Source organism: Choloepus didactylus, chromosome 4, assembly GCF_015220235.1.
Source record: "Choloepus didactylus isolate mChoDid1 chromosome 4, mChoDid1.pri, whole genome shotgun sequence".
Classification (NCBI taxonomy): Eukaryota; Metazoa; Chordata; class Mammalia; order Pilosa; family Megalonychidae; genus Choloepus; species Choloepus didactylus.
In genome coordinates this window covers 35,372,933-35,398,986 of record NC_051310.1, presented here as the reverse complement: position 1 = coordinate 35,398,986, position 26,054 = coordinate 35,372,933, and the positions used below count along the sequence as shown (strand labels likewise).

General features: G+C 39.8%; 1 protein-coding gene and 1 pseudogene across 2 annotated transcripts in view; both read left to right on the top strand.

The window, feature by feature from the left end:
* The window catches only part of FCF1 (FCF1 rRNA-processing protein), a 32,610-nt gene extending 19,317 nt beyond the window's left edge, over positions 1 to 13,293 (top strand). For both annotated transcript variants that reach the window (XM_037832293.1, XM_037832292.1), the window contains exons 6-8: positions 7,571 to 7,658; positions 9,635 to 9,729; positions 13,062 to 13,293. In XM_037832293.1, the coding sequence (XP_037688221.1) occupies positions 7,571 to 7,658; positions 9,635 to 9,729; positions 13,062 to 13,110 (232 nt within the window). In that variant the 3' untranslated portion in view covers positions 13,111 to 13,293. The remainder of the gene's footprint in view (positions 1 to 7,570; positions 7,659 to 9,634; positions 9,730 to 13,061) is intronic.
* Positions 13,294 to 20,240: 6,947 nt separating this feature from the next.
* Positions 20,241 to 21,083, top strand: LOC119533173 (annotated as a pseudogene).
* The last annotated feature ends 4,971 nt before the right edge of the window (positions 21,084 to 26,054 follow it).

Below are 26,054 nucleotides of genomic sequence, written 5' to 3'. Positions count from 1 at the left end.
CAAGCTTGCTAGAAAGGAACATCCTGGGAGAAAGCCGTTTTGAGGCCGGAGCTTTGGAGCAGATGCCAGCTGCCTTCCTAGCTAGCAGAGGTTTTCCGGACTCCATTGGCCATCCTCCGGTGAAAGTACCCGATTGCTGAGGTGTTACTTTGGATGCTTTGTGGCCTTAAGACTGTAACTGTGTAGTGAAATAAACCCCCGTTTTATAAAAGCCTATCCATCTCTGGTGTTTTGCATTCTGCAGCATTAGCAAACTAGAACAACTACTAACTGTAATACATAGTTTATAATAGGTATATTTTTTCCCTTTATGCCCTTCTATTATTAACTTCTAGTTATAGTGTCATACATTTGTTCTAGTTCATGAAAGAGATTTCTAATATTTGTACAGTTAATCACAGACATTGCCCACCACAAGATTCACTGTTCTATACATTCCCATCTTTCAACCTCCAACTTTCCTTCTGGTGACATACGTGACTCTGAGCTTCCCCTTTCCACCACATTCACTCACCATTCAGCACTGTTAGTTATTCTTACAAAGTGCTACCATCACCTCTGCTCATTTACGAACATTTAAGTTCAACCTAGTTGAACATTCTGCTCATAATAAGTAACCACTCCCCATTCTTTAGCCTTGTTCTATATCCTGATAACTTACATTTCATGTCTATGAGTTTACATATTATAATTAGTTCATATCAGTGAGACCCTTCAATATTTGTCCTTATGTGTCTGACTTATTTCACTCAATATAGTGCCCTCAAGGTTTCTTCATCAACCCATTTTTTTTCAAGACTGGTTTTGTTCACACACCATACATTCTATCCTAAGTAAATAATCGATGGTTCCCTACATAGTCACATATTTATGTATTCATCACCATCACCACTATCTATACAAGGACATCTTCATTTCTTCCACAAAGCAGGAGGAAGAGTCAAAGAAGGTAGAGAGACAAAAGAAAAAGGAAAAAAGAGAAAAGAAAAAAAATGACAGCTAGGAAGCAACAAAAGGAAAGATAACATTAAACTAAAGTAGAATAAAGAGTCAGATAACATTACCAATGCCAAAAGTCTCATGCCTCTCCCTTATGTCCCCCTCTTATATGCATTTAGCTTTGGTATATTGCCTTTTTACATTAAAGGAAGCATAATACAATGTTTCTGTTGATTATGGTCTCTAGTTTGCATTGATTGTGTTTTTCCCCCAATACCTCCCTATTTTTAACACCTTGCAGGGTTGACATTCATTTGTTCTCCCTCATGAAAAAACATATTTGTACATTTTATCACAATTGTTGAGCACTCTAGGTCCACTTAGTTATACAGTCTCAGTCTTTATCTTTCCTCTTTCCTTCTGGTGTCCCACATGCTCCTATCCTTTCTCTTTCAACCATACTCACAATCATCGTTTTCAGGGTACTTACATTGCTGTGCTACCATCACCCAGAATTGTGTTCCAAACCTCTCACTCCTGCCTTTTCCTATCTGTCTGTATTGCTCCCTTTAGTATTTCCTATATCTCAGGTATCTTGTTCACAGACTCTCTCATTGTCTGTTTGTCAGACAATATTTTAAACTCTCCCTCATATTTGAGGGACAGTTTTGCCGGATATAGGATTCTTGGTAGGCGGTTTTTCTCTTTCAGTATCTTAAATATATCACACCACTTCCTTCTTGCCTCCATGGTTTCTACTGAGAAATCTGCACATAGTCTTATCAAGCTTCCTTTGTATGTAATGGATCACTTTTGCTGCTTTCAGGATTCTCTCTTTGTCTTTGACATTTGATAATCTGATTATTAAGTGTCTTGGTGTAGGTCTATTCAGATCTGTTCTGTTTGGGGTACGCTGCACTTCTTGGATCTGTAATGTTATGTCTTTCATAGGAGATGGGAAATTTTCATTGATTATTTCCTCTCTTATTGCTTCTGCCCCTTTTCCCTTCTCTTCTCCTTCTGGGACACCCATGACATGTACATTCACGCATTTCATGTTGTCATTCAGTTCCCTGAGACGTTGCTCATATTTTTCCATTCTTTTCCCTATCTGTTCTTTTGTGTGTAGGCTTTCAGGTATCTTGTTCTCCAGTTCCTGAGTGTTTTCTTCTGCCTCTTGAGATCTGCTGCTGTATGTCTCCATTGTGTCTTTCATCTCTTGTGTTATGCCTTTCATTCTGTAGATTCTGCCAGTTGTTTTATCGAACTTTCAATTTCTACCTTAAGTACGCCCATTGTTTTCTTTATATCCTTCATCTCTTTTGTCATATCTTCCCTAAACTTTTTTAATAGATTTAGCATTAATTGTTTAAATTCCTGTATCTCAGTTGAACTGTAAGTTTTTTCCTTTGACTAGGCCATAACTTTGTTTTTCTTAGTGTAGGTTGTAGTTTTCTTTTGTCTAGGCATCTGGTTTACTTGGTTACCCCAATCAGGTTTTCCCAGCCCAGAATGGGCTCAGGTCCCAGAAGGAGGAAATATTCAGTATCAGGTTTCCCTGAGGGTATGTCTTAGAAGATTGACACACCCTGTGAGGCTTCATGCTGCTGTGCTTTTCCTAACCTGCCCAGCAGGTGGCGCCTGTCAGCCTGTTGCCCCAACTGGTGTAAGGAGGTGTTACCTCTTAGTTTCTGTTTTGGCTGTTTTTCCCCAGGCTCTGGGGTCTGGTTTTGAATGGAAGGCAAATAGTAGAGCTGGGCACCACCTCTTTCCTTTTAGGGGAGATACACCCCCTAGGGAGTTTTCATTTGCATTTAAATAGGTTCTTTATCTCTCTGACTCAGTTATCTCCCACCCTTGTCTGGGTCAGAGCGCTGCAAACTGAAAATGACTGAGACTTTCTCTACTGCAGAGCACTGTGAATGAAAATGGCTGAGGGTTTCTTCACTGAGCCACTCAGATTGAGAGAGAGAAAAAAGGGCAGAAAGCCCCCTTTCAGGGCCGGTCCATGGTCCCCAGTTTCACCCATTGGCCAGAGATAGCACCCAGTCCTCTGGGCTCCCCCTCCCAGGACAGAGAGGTTCCCTGGCTCTCCAAGGTCAGTCATCACTGAAAGCCTCTGTCTGCTTGTTGGGAATTTGTAGCTTGCATTGAGCAGTCCACGTTTGCCGATTAGAACCCCAGTTGGAGCTGGACTGAGGTATATTCGCTTGTTCAGAGAGTGCTGCTCTGTACAGCGAGGCCTTGCGGTTTGGGCTGCTGTGAAGGGAGGGGGCTCCTAGCTCATGGCCGCAGTTTCTGCTCACAGATTCCATGGTACGATCTCAGGCATTCCTCCCAATCCAGGTTGGTGCACAATGTGTGGACAGTCACACTTGTCCCCCAGCAGTTATTCCAGATCAATTACTAGTTGTTCCTGGTTGTTTATTAGTTGCTCCAGGGGGACTAACTAACTTCCACTCCTCTCTTTGCCACCATCTTCTTTGTATTCTGGTTGGTTGATCTTTGAGAAAGGTACCAAGGTAATTGAATAAGGAAGGGATGGTCTTTTTCAGCAAATGGTTCTTGATCAATTGAATGTCCACGTGGGAAAAAAATAGACATCAATCTTTACTTCACTCCATATATAAAAATAACTCAGAAGGGATCAAAACTTTCAGTGTAAGAGCTGAAAGTATACAATTTCTAGAAAAAAATAGGAAAAAAAATGTTATCTTGGGTTAGGCAAAGATTTCTTAAATAGGACCCAAGCAGTCCAAGCCATAGGGGAAAAATCAATAAATTGAACTTCATCAAAATTTAAAACTTTTGCTCTTCAGTTGTTAAGAAAAGGAAAACTAGGAGAATGTATTTACAGAATGTATCTGATAAATGACTTGTTCTCAGAATTTATAAAGAACTCTTATAACTCAATAAGACAACAGTAAGTAAAAGATTTGAGTGAGTAAAAGATTTCATCAGGCACTTAACAAATGAAGATATAGGAATGGCAAATAAGCACATGAAAAAATGCTCAATGTTATTAGTCATTAAGAAAATACAAATTAGAGCCATGAAATGCCAGTACACATCTACTAGAAGGGCTAAAATAAAAAAGATTGTCAGTACTAAGTGTTGACAAGAATGTAGCACAACTAGAACTATCATACATAGTTGGTGGGGATGCAAAGTAGTACAATCACTTTGGAGTATAGTTTGACAATTTCTTTTAAGCATAACTTCGCATACGACCCAGCATTTATCCTCAGTATTTACCGAGGATAAATGAAAAGTACACAAAGACTGGTACTCAAATGTTTATAGCAGCTTTAATCAAAACAGCCCAAAACTGAAAACAACTGAAATATCCAATCAACAGGAGAATGAATAAAGAGACTACCATATATCCATACAATGAAATACTAACCAGCAATTAAAAAGGAATGAACTGATATACACAACAGTGTAGGGGAACCTTAAAAGCATTAAGCTGAGTAAAAGAAGTCAGACCAAAAGAATAGTATGCAATTCCATTTATAGGAAATTTTAGAAATGCAAAACTGTAGTGATGGAATGCGGATCAGTGTTACCTAGAGTAGAGGGTGGGGAAATGGGATTGTATGCAAAGGGACACAAGGGAGCTTTTTGTGCTGATGGAAATGTTCTATATCTAGATTGTGGTGGTGGTTACATGGTTGTATACATCTGCCAAAACTCATCAAACTATACATTTATAAGTCGTGAATTTAATTGTGTTTTACTTATAACTAATAAAGCTAATTTTTTTAAAGACAAAAGAGAAATGGGAACTTAATGTATGAGACCGGTAGCATTGTTTAGATTTGTGGGAAAGTGATGAACTATTAAATTATTGATTATCCCTGTGGAAGGAAATAAAATTGTATCTTTATCTCACCTCTTTCACAAAAATCATTCCAAGTAAATTAAGAACCTAAACTTTCAGTAGAAAATCTAGAGAATATCTTAATGATTTTGAGGTAGGCAGGAATTTCTTAACCAGTCCGTATCATAATGGAAAATTTTAATCAATGCAACTATATTAAAATTGAATACTGAATCAGATTGGCAAAAATCTAAAAGTCCACTTGACAGTGCCAATAATAAGACTACAAAGCCATAAGAATTTTCATACTAAACTGCAAAGGGTGTAAATTGGACTTTGAAGTGCATTTGTCAATATCTTATAAAATTGGGATTGTCCATACTCTTACAGTGCTGTGGTTTTTCAACCTGGGAATCACAATCAATGGGTTGTGAAATCAATTTAAGGGGTCACAACCAGTATTTTTTTTAATTGAAATAGAATAAACTATAAAGTATCAACATGCATTGCTTGTAGTAAAGTTGGAATACTGTTTCACAAAACTTTTTTTCAGTTTTACGTGTATGTTTGTACTATGTGTTAGATAAAATGCATTTCATGCTGTGGGTTCTGGTAAAAAAAAAAGATACTGCCTTGGAGAAAATCTAGTCTATAGGAGACAATTACTGGAATTTTCTTATTTCATAGCAAAGAATTACTAGTAGCCAAAAAGTCCATGAAGAAGAGAATGGCTAAATTGTGGAGTGTTCATGTATAATACATTATACAAGCGTGAAAAATAAGTGAACTAGAGTTACACATGTCAATGTAGGTAAATCTTAAAAATAATGTTAAGCAAAAAAAGCAAGAGCATATGTAAAACATACCACTTATCTAAAATTTTAAAACATGCAAAATGATACTATGTTGTTTGGTAATCTCACATATGTAGTAACGTGTGCAGGAATTATAAATAGGAAATTTAGGGTGTTAGTTACTTGTGAAGAGGTGGAAGTTGAGATTGGAGAGGGGATCTTTGTTTTTATTTGTAATGTTTTATTTCATTAATCCCAGATGGTGGATACAAGGCGTTAGTCTTTATTTATTCTTTATACTTTTTTGTGTATCAGAAATACTTCAACTTAAAAGGGGAAAAGAGGAAATTATTTTGAAATAGAATGGGAGGCAATGAAAAAGGAGCACCAGATGGAAATATCAAGTTTGGCTGTGAGGAGAAATAGAGAAATAGATGTTACCAAGAAGGGCATATAAGTCAAAGGAGTATGGGTTTTTTTTCTTCTTCTTCTTTTTCTCTTTGAGATGGGCAGATACTAGAGCATGCAGGATGTTTATGGGAAAAAGACAGAAGAGAGGAGATGACTGATGATTTCAGGAACGAAAGAGATAGACAAAGTAATATCCTAGACTATTGTCTACCTAGTTTCTCAGTAGTCACTTTCTCTTGTGTATCCTCACCACAGCCTGCTTAATGTTTCTGAGACCCAGCTTTCCTCATGTCACTCTACACTCAGAAATGTTTAATGATTCCCCATCACCTATGTCATGAAACTCACGCCCTCAGCCTGGAAGACTCTCCTCAGTCCATCCTCAACTTCTATTACCAGTCCTATTTCATTCTTCTCTCCACAGACACTCTTCTCTCAGCCACAGAGATGTGCTTACTCTTCCCTTAACCCCACCAAGCCATTTTAAGACAATGGTTGCCCTCTTTGGAACACACCTGCCCTCACTTTGCTTGGAATATTCTTTCACCTTCATTTTACCTCATCTTCACGTAATTTTTTCTAAATACACCCACCTGGGTTGACTTTGTTCTGAACTATTACAATATGAATTACTTTTGTTACACTTAGGTGCTAAACCTTGTATTTTTTTTTATTTTTATTTTTATGAGTCATCACTGTTGCATAATAGAAAGAGAGTGGCTCTTGGAATTATAGACTTGGGGTTTTCCTTTTTCAAATTTGTATGAAAGTAATATGTTTGAGTTTTTTATGGCAAATATATATATAGTTTGCCATTAAAAGGTGTGTGTGTATATATATAAAAGATACATGTATCTTTTAATAAAGGCCCCCTCCACATTCATACTTTGTCCCTTCTCCTACCCCAAGAGTGACAATTGAGGAGGTGTAGTATGTATTTTTCCAGACTTTACTCTGTGAAAATGCAAATCTAGAGTAAGAAAATCAGCGAGAGGGATTTGTATTTTCTTAATTGAATGATATTATATATATTGTTCAGTGGCCTGCTTTGTTAATTCAACAATTTATCAGTCCTTCCACATCAATGTATATGGCTCTACCTCATTTTTTAATAGCTACACCGAATGCCATAAAATGCATAGGTGTACCAAAATTTATCTCACTTCTACCCTGCTGATGGATATTTAGATTATCTCCAGTTTTTCACTCTTATAAACTATTCTGTAGTGACCATCTTTGTGCTTTCTTCTTAGACATTTGTTTAAGACAACTTCCTAAAGTTGAAGGAGTTGGGTTAAAATTTATTTGGTTTTGAATCCTCGCTTTTCCCACCTGTGTCATTTGAACAAATTGATTAACCTCTCGGAGCCTGCTTCCTCATCTGTAAAATGGAAATATAATAATTTAGAGTTTTGTGAAGATTAAATGACCTAAAGCACACCAGCTGTCAGTCAGTAAATTTTAATTCCCTGCTCTGTAAGTTTCTTCAGGAGGGCAAGAGTACCTTAAAAGCTCTACCTGTTACTGTTATTTTATTGATTGACATTCAGAGTGTTATCCAATTCCCTGAATGTTTTTTAAATCCATTTTTATAACCTTACAGGATCGCCAAGGATCCAAGATTTGAACGATTACCGTGCACACACAAAGGAACCTATGCAGATGACTGTTTGGTACAGAGAGTAACTCAGGTATCATCGATTTAAAATTCTTACTTTGTGTTGGAAAAAAAAAGGTTAAAAAGAAGGTGAACTGTTATCTCCTGAGTATTCATAGTCAGTAAAGTATCTAGGAATATAAATGGTAAATGTAGAATGCCTTCTCAGGAAGCATAGGTACCATCATTTACTTTAGAAAGTAGATTGAAAATTTAATGGGAAGATCACAGGCTTGAGAAGGAGATATGGGTTTCACATCCTGCATATATTGGGTATGTGATCCAGGTTACCTGTTTACTGAATCTTTTTTTTTTTTTTAATCTTCATTTTATTGAGATATATTCACATACCACGCAGTCATACAAAACAAATCGTGCATTCGATTGTTCACAGTACCATTACATAGTTGTACATTCGTCACCTAAATCAATCCCTGACACCTTCATTAGCACACACACAAAAATAACAAGAATAATAAGTAAAGTGAAAAAGAGCAATTGAAGTAAAAAAGAACACTGGGTACCTTTGTCTGTCAGTTTGTTTGTTTCCTTCCCCTATTTTTCTACTCATCCATCCATAAACTAGACAAAGTGGAGTGTGGTCCTTATGGCTTTCCCAATCCCGTTGTCACCCCTCATAAGCTACATTTTTATACCATTGTCTTCGAGATTCGTGGGTTCTGGGTTGTAGTTTGATAGTTTCAGGTATCCACCACCAGCTACCCCAATTCTTTAGAACCTAAAAAGGGTTGTCTAAAGTGTGCATAAAAGTGTCCACCAGAGTGACCTCTCGGCTCCTTTTGGAATCTCTCTGCCACTGAAGCTTATTTCATTTCCTTTCACATCCCCCTTTTGGTCAAGAAGATGTTCTCCGTCCCACAATGCTAGGTCTACATTCCTCCCCAGGAGTCATATTCCACTTTGCCAGGGAGATTCATTCCCTGGGTGTCTGATCCCACTTAGGGGGGAGGGCATGTTTACTGAATCTTTATTCTACAGATCTTCTCTAAATGGTTTAAGGTGGTTACTGTATATATAATATATCAAATTCCACTTACTGTGAATCTAAAATATAGTTCCGTATCCACTACCCCTCAGGCAGGAATTTTGTCCTTCTTCAGTATGAACCCCAAAATTGTTTCTTAGTTAAATCTGAGAATCTCCCAGGATGCTATCTCACATGTACTCTGAAATAAGTAAGTTTTTGATTCTTCCATTCTGGCCTCCTTGTCAAGCTACCACAAGAATTTTTGCCTCTGTTAGCCTCTCTCTCAGCTGAGGATAGTCATCTTCATGTGGTCGCCACACTGCTATCCCTTTAACCATACCATCGCATGAATGCGCCAGGCATGTCCCTTAATTTACCACAGCACAGCTGACACCAGGCTGCAACTCTTTATAAAACTCATTGGAAGATTTGGGTATAACAGAAGTAAAGTAAACACAGAGTAGCTTATAGTTGGCAACTAAATGTGACTGCTTTCGGGAACTGCCAGGCTCGAACTTGTCCTGGAAGTAGCATTCTTGCTCCATAACCTAAAGGATAGCCTACCTCTACCACTAGGAGGCCTCACAGCACAACCAAGCTCTGAGTTCCAGAGAAAGACAAGGGGTGGGCCCTACATTCTAAGGTACTTAGCCTAAATTTGCATACAGTCCCTCAGGGCATCTTCTCCAAACCAAGGAATTTTGTGCCCCAGATGTGAAAGTCCCACCCACTTGTAAGACAGAAAACAGCTTGTAGCTTTTAAAAATCATTTGTTTTTCTACCTTCTCTCTCTCTCGAGATTCTTAGGGCTTGATTTGGTCCAGGCGATTTGTTATATGTATTTTACAAATATGAACTCTTAGCCCTTAGTAACTACTCAACAAAATGTTATTTCCATCCCTTTTATATTTATTTTGAAAAGGAATGATTCTTTAGACTAGTCAGTGGTTGTGCCAGAATCCATTAGTCAAAAAGTACACTCAGTGAACTTTATGTGATTACTCAATCTGTATCTCTTCCAGCATAAGTGTTATATTGTGGCCACGGTTGACCGGGACCTTAAGAGAAGAATTCGAAAGATCCCTGGAGTTCCTATCATGTACATTTCTAACCATAGGTGAGTCTATGGCCATACCATCCTGAACACTCCCAATCTCATCTAACCATAGGTGAGAAATTACTCTGGGGAAAGTGATTAAAAACATACAGTTGGTAGCTTAGAATCCCACCCCAGTCAAGATTCTTCAGAGCTGCGCCCCCGCAGAAACTTTGAACAACCAGCAAGAAATGGTAGAAACATCTTTCTCAAAGCTTCAGAAAACAGTTACAGGATTGCAGTAACAGAAGGAATGGTGAATTAAGAAAAAGGCCACTTAAAAGTGGTAGGATATTGTGGCACCCTGGCTGCCCCTCCCACACCCCTCACCAACACAGTGCAGAGCCAACCTGCACTCCCAGAGTCACATACACATGCCTAAGACAAGACACGTGTGCAGAAAGATCAAGGAGGCCTGTATGCTTTGGCCTGGTGCTATTTTCTAAACTCGTTTTATGAATGAACCCTGAAGGAGAGGACCTGCATAAGTCAATCTGCTAAGACTGAGAAAGGTGTTTTCTTTCTTTTTCCTTCTTTTTCTTTTTGTTAGTTCCTGGGTTCAAGGAAATCTCTGTCATAACACTAGCTGGATACAAGCTTAAAGAACAGACACCTCAGAGTCTAAATTCCAGTGATGACACATTAAAATATCAAAATGTCCAGGTTTCAACAAAAGGTTATGACACATAATTAGAAACAGGAAACAATGGCCTAGGTAAAGGAGAAGATTAGCACATTAAAAACCATTAAGAGGAGAACCAGACCTGGGACATACCAGACAAAGACTTTGTAAAAATGGTCCTAAATATGCTCACAGTACTAAAGGAAAACATGAACAGAGAACTAAAGGAAATCAGGAAAGAGATAGAGGAACACAAAGAGAATATCAATAGAGAGATGGAAATTATGAAAAGGAACAAAACAGAGCTGAAGACCACAGTAACAGAAATTAAAAATTCCCTAGGTTTCAAGAGCAGATTGGAGCTGGTGGTAGAAGAAAAAATCAGAAAACTTGAAGATAAAACAAGTGAAATCTTTCATTCTGAGGAGTAGAGAGCAGAAAGAATGAAGAAAAGTGAACAGGTCCTGAGGAACCTGTAGGACACCATCAAGTGTAGCAATATACGTATCATGGGAGTCCCAGAAGGAAATGAAAGAGGCAGAGAATATTCAAAGAAATAGTGGCTTAAGCTCACCAAATCTAGTGGAAAACATGAGTATACACATCCAAGATGCTCAGTGAATTCCAAACACGTTAAACCCAAATAGACCCACACTTACATATTTTAACCAAACTCAAGTGCCAAAGATAAAGAGAGAATTCTGAAAACTGCAAGTGAGAAGTAACTTTTCACATATCAGGGAGCTTCAGTAAGATTAAGTGCAAATATCTCACTGGAAACCATGGAGCCAAGAAGAAGGCAGTAGGAGGATATATTTAAAGTGCCAAAAGCAAAAAAACTGCCAACTCAGAGTTCTATATTCAGCAAAACTGTCTTTCAAAAATGAGGGAGAGAAAAAGACATTCTCAGGTTTAAAAAAGCTGAGGAAGTTTGTCACCACTAACCGACCTTATAGGAGATACTAAAGAGTGTTATACAGGTTGAAAAGAAAAGACAGTAGGAATAGAATGAAGCCGCATGTAGAAATAAATACCTCTGATGAGAGTAACAACATGGATAAGTATAAATGCCGGTACTATTGTATTTTTGGTTTGTAATTCCACTTTTTACTTCCTACAGGGTCCAAAATATGCATAAAATGTAATGATAAATCAGTGATTTGGATTCAATGTATAAATATGTAATCTGTGACAAGAATTACATAAAAGTCAGGGAATGGAGCATAAGGGACTATAGTTTGTATATACTGTTGAAGTTAAGTTGGTAACAAATAACAAGATGATAATAGGTTTAGAATGTTAAACTTAAGCCCCATGGTAACTACAAAGAAAATATCAAAGAATATGCAAGTTTATAGAGAAAGAGATTTGAGTACAGGGTGGCAATGGCAGGGAGAATTGGTATTTATTTTATAATGGGTGAGGTATTTATTTCATAATGGTAAAATTTTAGTAATGGAAGTTGTTAGGGTATGGCAACTTTGTGAATGTAATTAATCCCATTCAATGGAATGCTTGGAAGTGGTTAAGATGGAAAGTTTATGTTGTATATATATTTCCACAATTAAAAAAAAGAGCAACTAAAGAGACAATGGTAATTAAATGCAATATGTGATCCTAGATGAGATCTTGCAGGGAGAAGAAAAGATTTTAAGGGACATTACTGGGACATTAAAAAATTTGAATATAGACTAAGTTTTATATCAATGCTAAATTTCTTGAACTTGGTAACTGCACTTAAGATGGTTACATAGTCAATATCCTTGTTCTTAGGAAATGTACATGTAGTAGTAAGTGTTCGAGGAGCATGATATATACAGCCTACACTCGTGTTCAGAAACGGATAGACAGATAAATAGGTAGATGGATGATGGATGGATGGATGGAAGGGAGAAAGGGAAGGGGAGGGGAGGGGGAAAGGAATGAAGGACAAATGAAGCAAAATGTTAAATGTTGTGGGTCTGGATATCTGGGGGATAGGTGTATGTTAGAGTTCTCTGTATGGTATTTATATTATTTTTGTAACTGTCCTTTAAGTTTGAAAGTATTTCAAAATAGAAAGTTAAAAAAAATGGGGTCAGGTTATGGAAGGAATTGAAAGAGATTATTGTGTCAAATGTTTACATTGTTGTATTAGAAGAAATTAGACAAAGTAGCAAAAGCAAGGGCAAACCTAAAGTTAGGATTTAGGAATAAAGCAGTCATTCAAATTGTTATAATAAGATTACTAGTAGAAATAGAGAGATACATTGCTTTAAGTACAAAGCAGGAATTTAAATCCTTTTGGCCACAAATAGCTTTTTGAAAGCATATTTCTTTCACCATTTCCAAAATTAGATTAATACCTCATTTGGAAAACCAAAATCTCATGAAAGATAAAAGCTGCTTTTTCCTCCTTATATGTTTCCATGTCAGTCTTTGGCATTATTGATCAGCTCTTCAGCCTGGGGAGAGCACAATGTAGTGGGAAGAATATGAGTGAAGGAATTGGGCTTACCTGACTCAGATCCTGGCACCCCCATTAGCTAGCTTTGGCTCTGAAGAATAAAGATAAAGCCATATTATGGTCAGCTTTTTGCTACAAATCATTAGTTATGATTTCCACCTGGAATGTTCCCCCTGCGAGAAGAGATTCACAGTGGGGAGCAGCATTGCATTCAGTAAAGAATGGGTTATTAGATGAGTTCTGTATACACCTTTCTTACTGGTATTAATTTTTTATCCTGATCAGGTACAACATTGAACGGATGCCAGATGATTATGGAGCCCCTCGGTTCTAGTCCTTGCAAGACAAAGTTTCTCTGCCTTCCTTCAACTGACTTTTTCTGTTACTAGTTCATTAAACATTTTCTATTATGAGCCAATTGAGTGTCATTAAGTGCACTCACTTTTTGATGCTGTTTTGAATTGATATATCACTTAAAAAGTTGTTGCATTTTTTTATAAATCAGATGCTCAGATCATTTGATGGTCTTTGTTTTATATTCATTTATTCAACAAATATTAAGTCCATACAAGGTGCTTAATAAGATATGGTCCTGCCTTCAAGACTCAGTATTATGATGGGGAAGAGGAACATGTAAATGAGTAAATATAGTAAAATAATGTCCTAGGGTAAAAGTATGTGGGAGTAGGATATGGATACATAAACATGGAAAGAATGATTTCTTTCTACTTGATTGGGATGGGAGGGAAGAAAGATTAGAGGTGGTGGTGTTTGACTTAATCCTTAAAATAATAAGTCAGTGCAATCTTGGAGTACTCTGTGTGGGGCTGATATTATTTTTGCAACTTTCCTGTAACTCTGAAATTATTTTAAAAAAAAATAATGAGTAGGTGCTTGCCCTGTAAATGAGGCAAAGAAAATGTAGTATAGGAAGCCTAATGTTGCATGTAATAAATTTGTTTGTCCTGTTCAGGTAACTACCAGAAAGTTTAACACAGGAAATAATGGGAGGAATGAATCTACACCCACATCTGAGGCTCCAGAGTTAGAAGATGGGTGGGAGAGGGCCTTATATGGCATGCTAAAGGGTTTGATAAATAGAGAGTTAGTAAAATTTTAAACAGGGTGGGTAACATAAGATTAGATTTTTTAGATAATTACAAGGTAGCATAAGACAAATAGATTGTTGAAACAGAATAGAAATTCCATAAACCAGCCTTTGTATTTATGAGAATTTGGTTTATTATGAAGGTAGTATTTCAGATCTGTGGGGAAAAGAAATTGTATTAGAAGGCGGAATAGTGTGAAGTCATTCTGCTAGGGTAGAATTCTGATTCCACCAATTAATGTCTGTACAAATTAGGCAAACCACATAACCATGTAGCACTTTACTTGCATTTTCTTTAAAATGTTTTGTTTATTCCTCAGAACAGCCCTGATAATGTGGGATTAAATTGAACAGGATGTGGCACAAGGATGAAAATGCATTCTCTGTTATCAGGTTAAAAGGTGTGATATTTATTCAAAAGATCTTTCTGCTTGATTATGTTGTTTGGGTCTTCTGGGCCCTTCCTTTTTAGTTTTGACTCTCATCTATCTCAAACTGAGTGAAATGCGTAAAGTTTCCTAATATTAGTGTGTTCTGTCCATTTTTCCTTGCACTTCTTAGGATTTCCACTTGGTGAAAGTTGCTATTGTGTTGTTTTTTGCACATGCTCATATCTTTCTTGTGAATGGTAGCCTTTAGCATTATAGTGTGTCCTCTTTGCCTCATTTAATGCTTTGGGGCCTGAATTCTACTTTTTTGATATTAAGAACAAGACCTCTGCTTGCTTGCTTGCTTTTTTTATTAATTGCATTTACCTTATATACCTTTTTGCCCATCCTTTTTAGCTTTTCTGAATTCCTTATCCCCAGTAGAGTGCCCCTGCATTTTCTGCCTTGTAGACAGAATTGCTATAGACTAGTCACTGCTGTGTGTCCTTTTCTCTTTCCTTTTTTGATTGTGAGTGTTCGGTGTGGTTATCCTATCCCAATCCACCATATGTTTGGTGTGTGAGGGCAGATAATTTGTCCTTTTAGTTCACAGGTTCTAGATCAAGAAAAGCCATACCTACTGATATAGAGACCACTACATATCCCTTTTATTGTAGAAACTGCTATACATCACCTAGAGATCCTGGACTTGAGCATAATGCCATAAATGGACAGGACTTTGAGATTATCTCTGTGGGGAAAGCAGTTGTGTAACTCTGCCTATGGTAGGGAGAGTGAGTTGAGCATTTGGCAGCTGAATGCTGGAGTGTGACAGTCATTACTGCCATTCACCAAATATTTCTGGCTTTCTACTTTATGGACCCAGGGTAGGATTGTTCTTCACCACCTTTGAAGTTAGATGTGGCAGTGTGTCTTGCTTTGGCCAGTAATATGTGAAGGGAGATGACAGATGTTATTTTTAGACAGATTTGAAATTCATTGTGTAATTCACTATAGTCCCTTTGCCCTACCTTGGTATTCATGGAAGCATGGAAATGGAAGCTCTTTTGGCCTGGATCCCAGAGTGAGAATGTCATAGAGCAGAACACTGCAGCCTGTCCATTATGGAAACATTAAGGTGAACAATATATAAACATTTGTTCTTTAAGCCACTGAGATTGGGGCGGTTGTTGTTGTTTTTGTTTTTGTTTTTGTTACTACAGCATAACTTAGCCTATGCCAGCTTCATAAAATACATGTTAAAAATTCAGGGTGTGCCAGTGTGGGTCTATTATGTCCCCCGAAAAGCCATATTCTTTGATGCAATCTTGTGGGGTAGAATTAGCAATCTTGATTGTTTCCATGGAGATATGACCCCACCCTTTCAGGGTGAATCTTGATTGGTTTGCTGGAGTATTTAAGAGAGCAGCTGAGAGAGACATTTTGAAAATGGCCATTGAAAGCTGAGGCTTGGAGATGCAGACAGAAGGACGCTTGGAGATGCTAAGCTAAGAGATGAATCCCAGAATTTGCCCCAGAGGAGCTAAGAGAAACCCAATTTGGAGAATGCCATTTTGAAATGCAACCCAGGATAAAAGGACCAGCAGATGCCAGCCACGTGCCTTCCCATCTGACAGAGGTGTTCCAGACGTCATCAGCTGTTTTTTGGTGAAGGTATCTTCTTGTTGATGCCTTAGTTTGAACACTGTTATGGCCTTAGGACTATAAATTTTCAACTTAATAAATCCCCTTTATAAAAGCCAATCTATTTCTGGTATTTTGCTTAATGGCAGCATTAGCAAACCGGAGCACAGGGTTAGTGATACCATGGAAAATGGCAAAGTAGGAAGTTCCAGGGGTGAGTCCCTTCACTACATCAATAAGCTGGGAAGGAGAAAATGATAAGAATCAACTATTTTGGAACTCTGTGACCTGACAGGTACTTAGATCAACCAGAGGAGTGCTTGATAAAAGGACAGGATACTGAAATCCTGTAAGAGAGTGGTATGCAAGAACCAGCTACCGTCCCATTTCCAGAGCCCCACCATGGCCATGCGGACTGCGGCCCATGTTCCTAGAATGACTGGGAGAGCCAGGGCAGGCAGTAAGGGCCTTTCCTCCAGAAATATGAGGTTATGCATTTTGGTCAATCTGGAAATTCCCTTAGGGACTGCTTAACTGCTTGCCTTTGTTTCAGCCTCTGAGGCTGCAGCTACTTCCCTGGCAGTGGCTATTAACTACCAGAAGATTCAAAGAGATATATACATTTTTTTTTTTTTTTTGATCCAGCTGTTTAAGGAACTCTCTATCAGATCAGAACAGAAACTTCGGTGACCACACACAACAAGGAATGCAAACTTTGTAAAAACATTTTGGAAAAGTCATTTCACAAATGGAAGACCGCAATGCTCATAATCCCTGAGGGGGAGCTGGGCAATGGAGGGTTGGGCAGGCACCACCAAAGCACAGCAGCCCAGCTGGGCAGAATGGAGTGGTGCCCAAGCAGAGCCAGGTATGCACACTGCCGTGAGTGCTGTGGAGGGTGTAGCTGCAGAGCAGATGGGAGACCATGCACAGCAGAACATATTGGAGTGGCTGTAGAGCAGTGTGAGGGATGGTTGAACAGCCCGTCTTTACTGCCCAAGCCCACATATTCCAGATTGCAGCATCAAAAACTGAGTGCTTGGGGTGGAGAAGATGGTGGCATAGAAAGGAGTGGAAGCTAAGTAGTCCCCCTGGAACAACTACAAAAAACCAGAAACAACTAGTAAATAATCCAGAATAACTGCGGGGGGACAAACGAGACCATCCACTCATCATACACCAACCTGAATTGGGAGGAATGCCCGAGAACACAGCATAAAATCTGTAAGTAAAACCTGCGGAACCAAGTCGTGAGACCCCCTCCCCCATAGCCCGAGCTGCAAAGCCTCGTGGTGCCAGAGAGAAGCTCTCTCCCAGCAAGCGAATATAGCTCAGCTGAGCTCCAACTGGGGTTTTAAGTAGTGAGTGTGAACTGCTCACTACAGGTATGCATCCCCAAAAAACAGACAGAGGCTTTGGGTGACGACTGACCTGGGAGAGCCGGAGGGTCACCTTGGACTGGGTCTGAAGGGGACTATCTGTTTCTTGTTTGGCTCAGTGGAGAAAGCCCCAGTCATTTTCAGTTTCCAGGGCTGTGACTCTGGGAAGGGTGGAGACACCACAAGCAGAGAGCGATACCATTGAAATGCTAATAACCTTCACCTGGGGGGTCTTTCTTCTCTAGGAGGAAAGGGGTGGGGCCCTTTCCATTCAGAACCAGACCCCAGAGCCTGGGGGAACATGGCCATACCTCCTCACACCAGTCAAGAATTATAGGCTAACAGGCATCACCTGCTGGGCAGAAAAGCACAGTGACCGGAAGCATCAAAGGGTGGAGCAATTTTCTAAGACACACCCACAGGGAAACCAGATACTGAATATTTCTTCCCTCTGGGACCTGAGCCTGTTCTGGTCTGGGAAAAGCTGATTTGGATAACCAAGGAAACCATGCCTAGACAACAGAAAATTACAGCCTACACTAAGAAAAACAAAGTTATGGCCCAGTCAAAGGAACAAGCATACACTTCAACTAAGATACAGGAATTTAAACAACTAATGCTAAATCAATTCAAAAAGTTTAGAGAAGATATTGCAAAAGAAATAGAGGCTGTAAAGGAAGCACTGGGCATGTATACGGCAGAAATGAAAAGTTCAAAAAACCACTAGTAGAATCTATGGAAATGAAAGGCACAACACAAGAGATGAAAGACACAATGGAAACATACAACAGCAGATCTCAAGAGGAAGAAGAAAACACTCAGGAACTGGAGAATAAAACACCTGAAAGCCTACACGCAAAGGAGCAGATGGAGAAAAGAATGAAAAAATATGAGCAAGGTCTCTGGGAACTCAAGGATGAAACAAAGTACAATAATGTACGTATCATTGGTGTCCCAGAAGAAGAGAAGGGAAAGGGGGCAGAAGCAGTAATAGAGGAAATAATTAATGAAAATTTCCCGTCTCTTATGAAAGACATAAAATTACAGATCCAAGAAGCGCAGCGTACTCCAAACAGAAGAGATATGAATAGGCCTACGCCAAGGCACTTAATACTCAGACTATCAAATGTCAAAGACAGACAGAATCCTGAAAGCAGCAAGAGAAAAGCGATCCATTACATACAAAGGAAGCTTAATAAGACTATGTGTGGATCTCTCAGCAGAAACCATGGAGGCAAGAAGGAAGTGGTGTGATATATTTAAGATACTGAAAGAGAAAAACCGCCAACCAAGAATCCTGTATCCAGCAAAGCTGTCCTTCAAATGTGAGGGAGAGCTCAAAATGTTTTCTGACAAACAGACAATGAGTGACTTTGTGAACAAGACACCTGTCCTACAGGAAATACTGAAGGGAGCACTACAGGGTGATAGAAGACAGGAGTGCGTGGTTTGGAACACAATTTTGGGAGATGGTAGCACAACAATGTAAGTACACTGAACAAAGGTAACTATGAATACAGTTGAGAGAGGAAGGTGGGGAGTACGTGAGACACCACAAGAAAGGAGGAAAGATAACGACTGGTACTGTGTAACTTGGTGAAATCTAGAATATTCAACAATTGTGATAAAATGTACAAATAAGTTCTTTCACAAGGGAGAACAAGCAAATGTCAACCTTGCAAGGTGTTAAAAATGGGGAGGGATTGGGGGAGGGATGCAATCAGCATAAACTAGAGACTGTAACTAATAGAATCATTGTATTATGCTTCCTTTAATGTAACAAAGGTGATATACCAAGGTGAATGCAGATAAGAGGGGAGGATAGGGGAGGCATGTTAGACACTCGACATTGGTGGTATTGTCTGATTCTTTATTCTACTTTGATTTAAGGTTATTTTTCCTTTTGCTGCTTCCTAGCTGTCATTTTTTTTTCCTCTTTCTTTTGCCTCTCTACCTTCTTTGGCTCTCCCTCCTGCCTTGTGGAAGAAATGTAGATGCTCTTATATAGATAGTGGTGAAATGTATGACCATGCAGAGAACCATCGATCATTTACTTGGGATGGAATGTATGGTGAGTGAACAAAACCATATTAAAAAAAAAAAATGAGTTGATGACAAAACCTCGAGGGCAATATACTGAGTGAAATAAGCCAGACACATTAGGACGATTATTGCAGGGTCTCACTGATATGAACTAATTATAATATGTAAACTCATAGACATGAAATATAAGGTACCAAGATATAGGACGAGGCTTAAGAATGGGGAGTGGTTGCTTAGTATGAGCAGAACGTTCAATTAGGATGAACTTAAATGTTTGGAAATGAACAGGGGTGTTGGTAGCAAGATGTGAGAATAACTAACAGTGCTGAATGGTGTGTGAATGAGGTGGAAAGGGGAAGCTTAGAGTCATGTATGTCACCAGAAGGAAAGTTGGAGGTCAAAAGATGGGAATGTATAAAACTGAATCCTATGGTGGGCAATGTCCATGATCAACTGTACAAATACTAGAAATCACTTCCATGAACCAGAACAAATGTATGACAATACAATTAGAAGTTAATAATAGAGGGGCATATAGGGAAGAACTATATACCTATTGCAAACTATATTCAACAGTTAGTAGTATTTCAACATTTTTTCATAAACAGTAACAAATGTACTATATCAATACTACGAGTCAACAATTGAGGGTGGTTGGTTAGGGATAGGGGAGGATTAGAGTTCCCTTTTCTTTTTTTCTTTTTTCATCTTTCACTTTATTTCTTGTCTGGAGTAATGAAAAGTTTCTAAAAATTGAACAAAAATTAAGTGTGATGGATGCACAGCCGTATGAGGGTACCCAGGGGCAAGTGATTGTACACTTTGGATCTTTGGATACTTGTATGGTATCTGAACAAACTCAATAAAAATGAAAGAAAAAAAAAAAAGAACTGAGTGCTTGTGAGCAAGCAAATGGTCACTGGATGGAGCCAGGGTGATCATAAACAGCACAATCACAACTGAATATGACTTTCACCAAAATATTGCAGTAGTTTGGGCAGTTGGCAGACAGCAGAGCCAACACCATGTTTGGTTTGAGATTTTCCTCTAATAGCTGACAAAGTTTGCAGAGAAATTCCAAGAAGTGAAACAAGTTGCCAGACTAGTCAGAAACAAGTCCCAGGAGAATATTGAGACCTCAGATAACCATTCCCATGCATCCAGTGTCAATGGGATGGATGATGAAAAGTCCTCTCATGGTCCTTGCTGAAATCTGACATTAACACGCTGAAGATCACTTCGACAAAGAGTGCTGCCAATGTGAAGAAATGGGATATTGAGTGGCAGACCCTGCAGGAGAGGAATAGTTGGTGAACCACAGTACTGCAGGAGCCAATGGCCAGGGTGGAGCAGTGGAAGAAGCAGTTCTGCATCTGCTGCAATAAGAATGACTGGCTCCAGAACGAGATTGATGAGCTGAAAAAGCAGTGCCGTGAGATAAACAGAGAGAATGAAAAGAATAGCCAGCTGAAGAAAAGAGTTGAGGAGCTGGAGAGAACTACGAGAACTCTGAGAACAAAGTGAAATCATACCTGAGTTCTTGTCAATGTGTGAAAATGTCTCTGAGAAATTAGAGACAGCAGAGAGAGACAATCAAATCCTGGAAGACAAAATGCAGTCTCTAAAGACAGACACGGAGGAAAATAAATACCAACACCATCACCTGAAGGTGGAGTTGAAGAACTTCTTGAAGGTGCTAGACGGGAACATGGATGACCTCCATGACTTCCACTGAGGCCCCACAAACATGGGCACAGATAACTAGGGCCCATCTAAGTCAGAAGCCCTGCTCATTAGTCCCCAGTGAGTGAAGAAAGACAAAATAGGACCAGGACATTCTACCATTTGCATTGCTCCTGTAATGTGGGCACAGTTTGTTGTGTTTCTAAACCAGTTTTGCTGTCCACTACTTGTCAGAATAGAAATCTTCTCTCACTTCTCTGGCCTTGTGAGGTTGTGGACAACTGAAAGATTCTGCTTCAGGAATCATTTCTGGTGTGTTCATTTTCTAGCATGGTGCGATGGTTAGGTTCATGTGTCAACTTGGCCAGGTGATAGTACCCAGCTGTCTGGTCAACCAAGCACTGGCCTAACAATTGCTGTGAGGACGTTTGTGGCTGGTTAATAAACCAGCAGGCTGGTTTATTAAATTATCAGTCAGTTGGCTACAGCTGTGACTGATGACTTGCGAAAGGGCATCTTCCACAATGAGAGTGCAATTGGCTGGATTTAATCCAATTAATCAGTTGAAGACTTATAAGCAAGACAGATAGAGGACCTGCACTACTTCTTCGGCTGCCCAGCGAAGCGTTTCCTGAGGAGTTCCTCGAAGTTGCTGGTTCGTTTCCTGAGGAGTTCATCGAACACATTTGTCGAAGAACCCAGTTCATTTCCTGAGGTGTTTGTCAAAGTTGCTGGTTCGTTTCCTGAGGAGTTCATCGGACATCTTCCTTGGAGGTGACAGTTTGCTGACTGCCCTACAGAATTTGGACTCGTCCATACCCATAGCTGTGTGAGTCACTTTTATAAATTTTAGTCATAGATACCTCTCATTGATTCTGTTTCCCTAAAGAACACTAACTAATTCACATGGGAATCACCTGCATTCACTATGCCCACCTTCTCCCTACAGTATTACCCCACATGCAGCTTGTACAGTTGCAACAATGTTCTTTTTCTTGGTTGTAATTTCTGAGCAGCTAGCTCACTGTGCTTTGTGAACAGTATGCAGTAAGGGTGCCTAGCACAGAGTTTGGTACAAAGTAGGTGCTTAATAAATATTTGCTCAATTTTTTAAAGTCCCTGAGAAGGGAGAGAATCTGATAGTTAGCACATTATAATACAAAAAAAAAAATGTCTGATTCTCAACAAAAAACTACAAAGCATATGGCTTATTAACAGGAAAAAAGAATTTGACAAAAACTGTCCCCGAGGAAGCCCAAGCATTGGAATTTACTGTTAAAAGATATTAAGTATTTTAATATGTTTTAGATATATCAATGAGGTAAAGGAAACCATGGATAAATAACTAAAGGAATTCAGGAAATGTTGTATGAACAAATGGGGTAGGTCAATAAAGAGATAAATTTCTTTTAAAATGGGGGAACCAGATAGATATTCTGGAGCTGAAAAGTACAATAATTGCAATGAAGGATTCATCAGAGTGGTTTAACAGCAGATTGAGGAGGGAGAAAGAAAAACCAGCAAACTTGAATATAAGGCAATTACAATTATCCAGTGAGGACTAGAGAGAAGAAAGATCAAAAGCAAATGAAGAGAACCTGGAAAAGAGTCATGGAACACATCAAATATAACATTTGCATTATGGGAATCCCAGAAGAAGAGAGAAAGGACCTGTGCTTGTTTTAAGCTGTTACAGACCCCAGAAGAGCCATGATCTTTTAATCCAATCTTGTGGGGGGTGAACTCATCATGGGTTGGACCTTTGGTTAGATTATTTCCATGGAGGTGTGAACCCCCGCCCATTCAGGGTGGGTCTTAACTAGATCACTAGAGTCCTTAAGAGAGCTGAGAGCACACTGTCTTAGTTTGCTAATGCTGCAGAATGCAAAACACCAGAGATGGACTGGCTTTTATAAAAAGGGAGTTTATTTGGCTATACAGTTACAGTCTTAAGGCCATAAAGTGTCCAAGGTAACACATCAGTAATCAAGTACCTTCACTGGAGGATGGCCAATGGCGTACGGAAAACCTCTGTTAGCTGGGAAGGCATGTGGCTGGCGTCTGCTCCAAAGTTCTGGTTTCAAAATGGCTTTCTCCCAGGACATTCCTCTCTAACAAGCTTGCTCTTCTTCAAAACATCACTCACAGCTGCACTCCGTTCAGTCTCTTTGAGTCAGCATGTTTTATATGGCTCCACTGATCAAGGCCCACCCTGAATGGGTGGGGTCACACCTCCATAGGAGTATCCCACCGAAGTCACCACCCACAGCTTGGTGGGGCACATTCCAAGCAAATCTAACCAGCACCAAAACGTCTGTCCCACAAGACCACAAAGATAATGGCATTTGGGGGACACAATACATTCAAACCGGCACATTCCACCCCCTGGACCCCAAAATGACATTATCTTTCCAAATACAAAATACATTCATTTCATCACAATATCACAAAAACTTAAACCATTTCAGTAACAAAAGTTAAGTACAAAATCCCATCAAAATCAAATATAGGCGTGGTCAGTCCTAAGGCATACTTTTCCTTTAGCTTGGATCTTTGGACTTAGAACAAGTTATATGCTTCCAATATACAAAGGAGGGACATTCATAGGATAAACATTTCCATTGCCATAAGGAGAAAGAGTAAGGAAAACAGGGTTAACAGGACCAAAACAGTTCCTAAAACCTGCAGGACAAACTCCATTAGATTTCAAAGTCTGAGAGTCATTTACAGAACAACGTTGCATCCTTGGGGCTTGAGAGAGCAGGAGTCTAACCCTACCTAAGGGCCTTTGTGGCAGCCCTTTCCTCTCCAAACACTTAGGTGAGTGCTCCAACATACCCATACATTGGGGAGACCACCTTCTCGGCCCCACCCTCCTCAAACATCGGGGTAGTTCCCGGATTCCCTTTCATCTCCGGTGCACACGCTCAACCCCTTCAGAACAGTGTGGTGGCAGCCAGGCTCTCCCCAATTCCCTGGGAATGTGCTCCACCCTCTTTGGGACCTCGGGTGGCAAAACTCTTCCAGAGCATTGAGGTGGAATGCCCACCCTCGACCTCCAGGACAAACTCACCCTTTCCATGCGTGTGGGCTGCTCCACTCTCCCAGCCCAAGGCCTCTTGACTCCAGACCTCAACGTCCATGGCTCTGTCTTTGAAGAAATTTTTCCTGCCATTTGTTCCTTGTCTGTCTCCTCCAGTCCAGACTGGCAGCGGCTCTGTCTATAACGTTCTCGCAAAAATTCTGTTGGCTTCGCATGAAGCACACAGGGGTCAAAGCCATCAGACAATAGGAGTTTTCACAAATCCTTTCTGGATAATTCCATCTCCAATCTTGGCTTGTACTGAAATGGTGGCTGGGTTCCATGTTTGGTTACATCCTCACGTTGGGCTGTAGCTTCTGGGATTCCACCCCCTGGAAGCTCGTAATTTTCCAAGCCATCAGCTTCTGGTTTCTTTGAACCCAAGAGTTCAGTCCTAAGTTTATCTCTCTCCACTCGCATTTTACTATAAGCTGCAAGGAGAAGCCAGGGTATATCCTCCACATGTAGTCTGGAGATCTCCTCAGCTAAGTATTCCAGGTTATCGCTTTTAAATTCTTCCTTCCATCTGACACCAGGACTCAATTTTGCCAAATTCTCTGCCACTTTTAAACAAGGATCGCCTTTCTTCCAGTTCACAGCAACACATTGATCATCTCTGTTCAAGGCCTCATCAGAAGTATCTTTAGAGTCCATATTTCCACAAACAGTCTCATTAAAGCAGTTTTGGCCTTTCTATCAAGCTCCTCACAATTCTTCCAGAGTCTTCCCCTTATCCATTTAAAAAGCTGTTCCAACATGTTTGGTATTTGCAAACTCTGCAGCAAAAGCACCCCACTCTCGGTACCAAAATCTGTCTTAGTTTGCTAATGCTGCAGAATGCAAAACACCAGAGATGGACTGGCTTTTATAAAAAGGGGGTTTATTTGGCTATACAGTTACAGTCTTAAGGCCATAAAGTGTCCAAGGTAACACATCAGTAATCAAGTACCTTCACTGGAGGATGGCCAATGGCATATGGAAAACCTCTGTTAGCTGGGAAGGCATGTGGCTGGCGTCTGCTCCAAAGTTCTGGTTTCAAAATGGCTTTCTCGCAGGACATTCCTCTCTAGCAATCTTGCTCTTCTTCAAAACATCACTCACAGCTGCACTCTGTTCAGTCTCTTTGAGTCAGCATGTTTTATATGGCTCCACTGATCAAGGCCCACCCTGAATGGGTGGGGTCACACCTCCATAGGAGTATCCCACCGAAGTCACCACCCACAGCTTGGTGGGGCACATTCCAAGCAAATCTAACCAGCACCAAAACGTCTGTCCCACAAGACCACAAAGATAATGGCATTTGGGGGACACAGTACATTCAAACCGGCACACACACACAGACCCAGACACTTGGAGACGCTTGGAGATGCAGAGAGAAAGACATTTGGAAATGCTAAGCTAAGAGATGAAGCCTAGAGTTTGCCCTGGAGAAGCTAAGAGAGGACCCCCAGATGCTTAGAGAGAAATGCCCTGGGAGGACAAGCAAGGATGTACAGGAGCTGAGAGAGAGAAGCTAAGAGAGACAGAAGCTCAGAGACATTTTGGAGAAAGCCATTTTGAAATCAGAACTAGGAACAGAGGACCAGCAGATGCCAGCCACATACCTTCCCAGCTGACAGAGGTGTTCCATATGACATTAGCCATTCTTCAGTGAAATATCCTCTTATTGATGCCTTAATTTGGACACTTTTATGGCCTGTAAATTTGTAGCCTAATAAATCTTCTTTATAAATGCCAATCCATTTCTGGTATTTTGCTTAATGGCAGCTTTAGCAAACCAGAACAGGGCCAGAAAAATATTTTAAAAAATTGTGGACAGCAACAATCCAGGTGAGGAAGCTCAACACCTCCACAGGATATGAATCCCGGAGATGAATCTGTACCCGGCATCGTGGGATTGAAAACATCTTGACCAAAGGAGGGATGCGAAATGAAATGAAATAAAGCTTCAGTGGCTGAGAGATTTCAAAT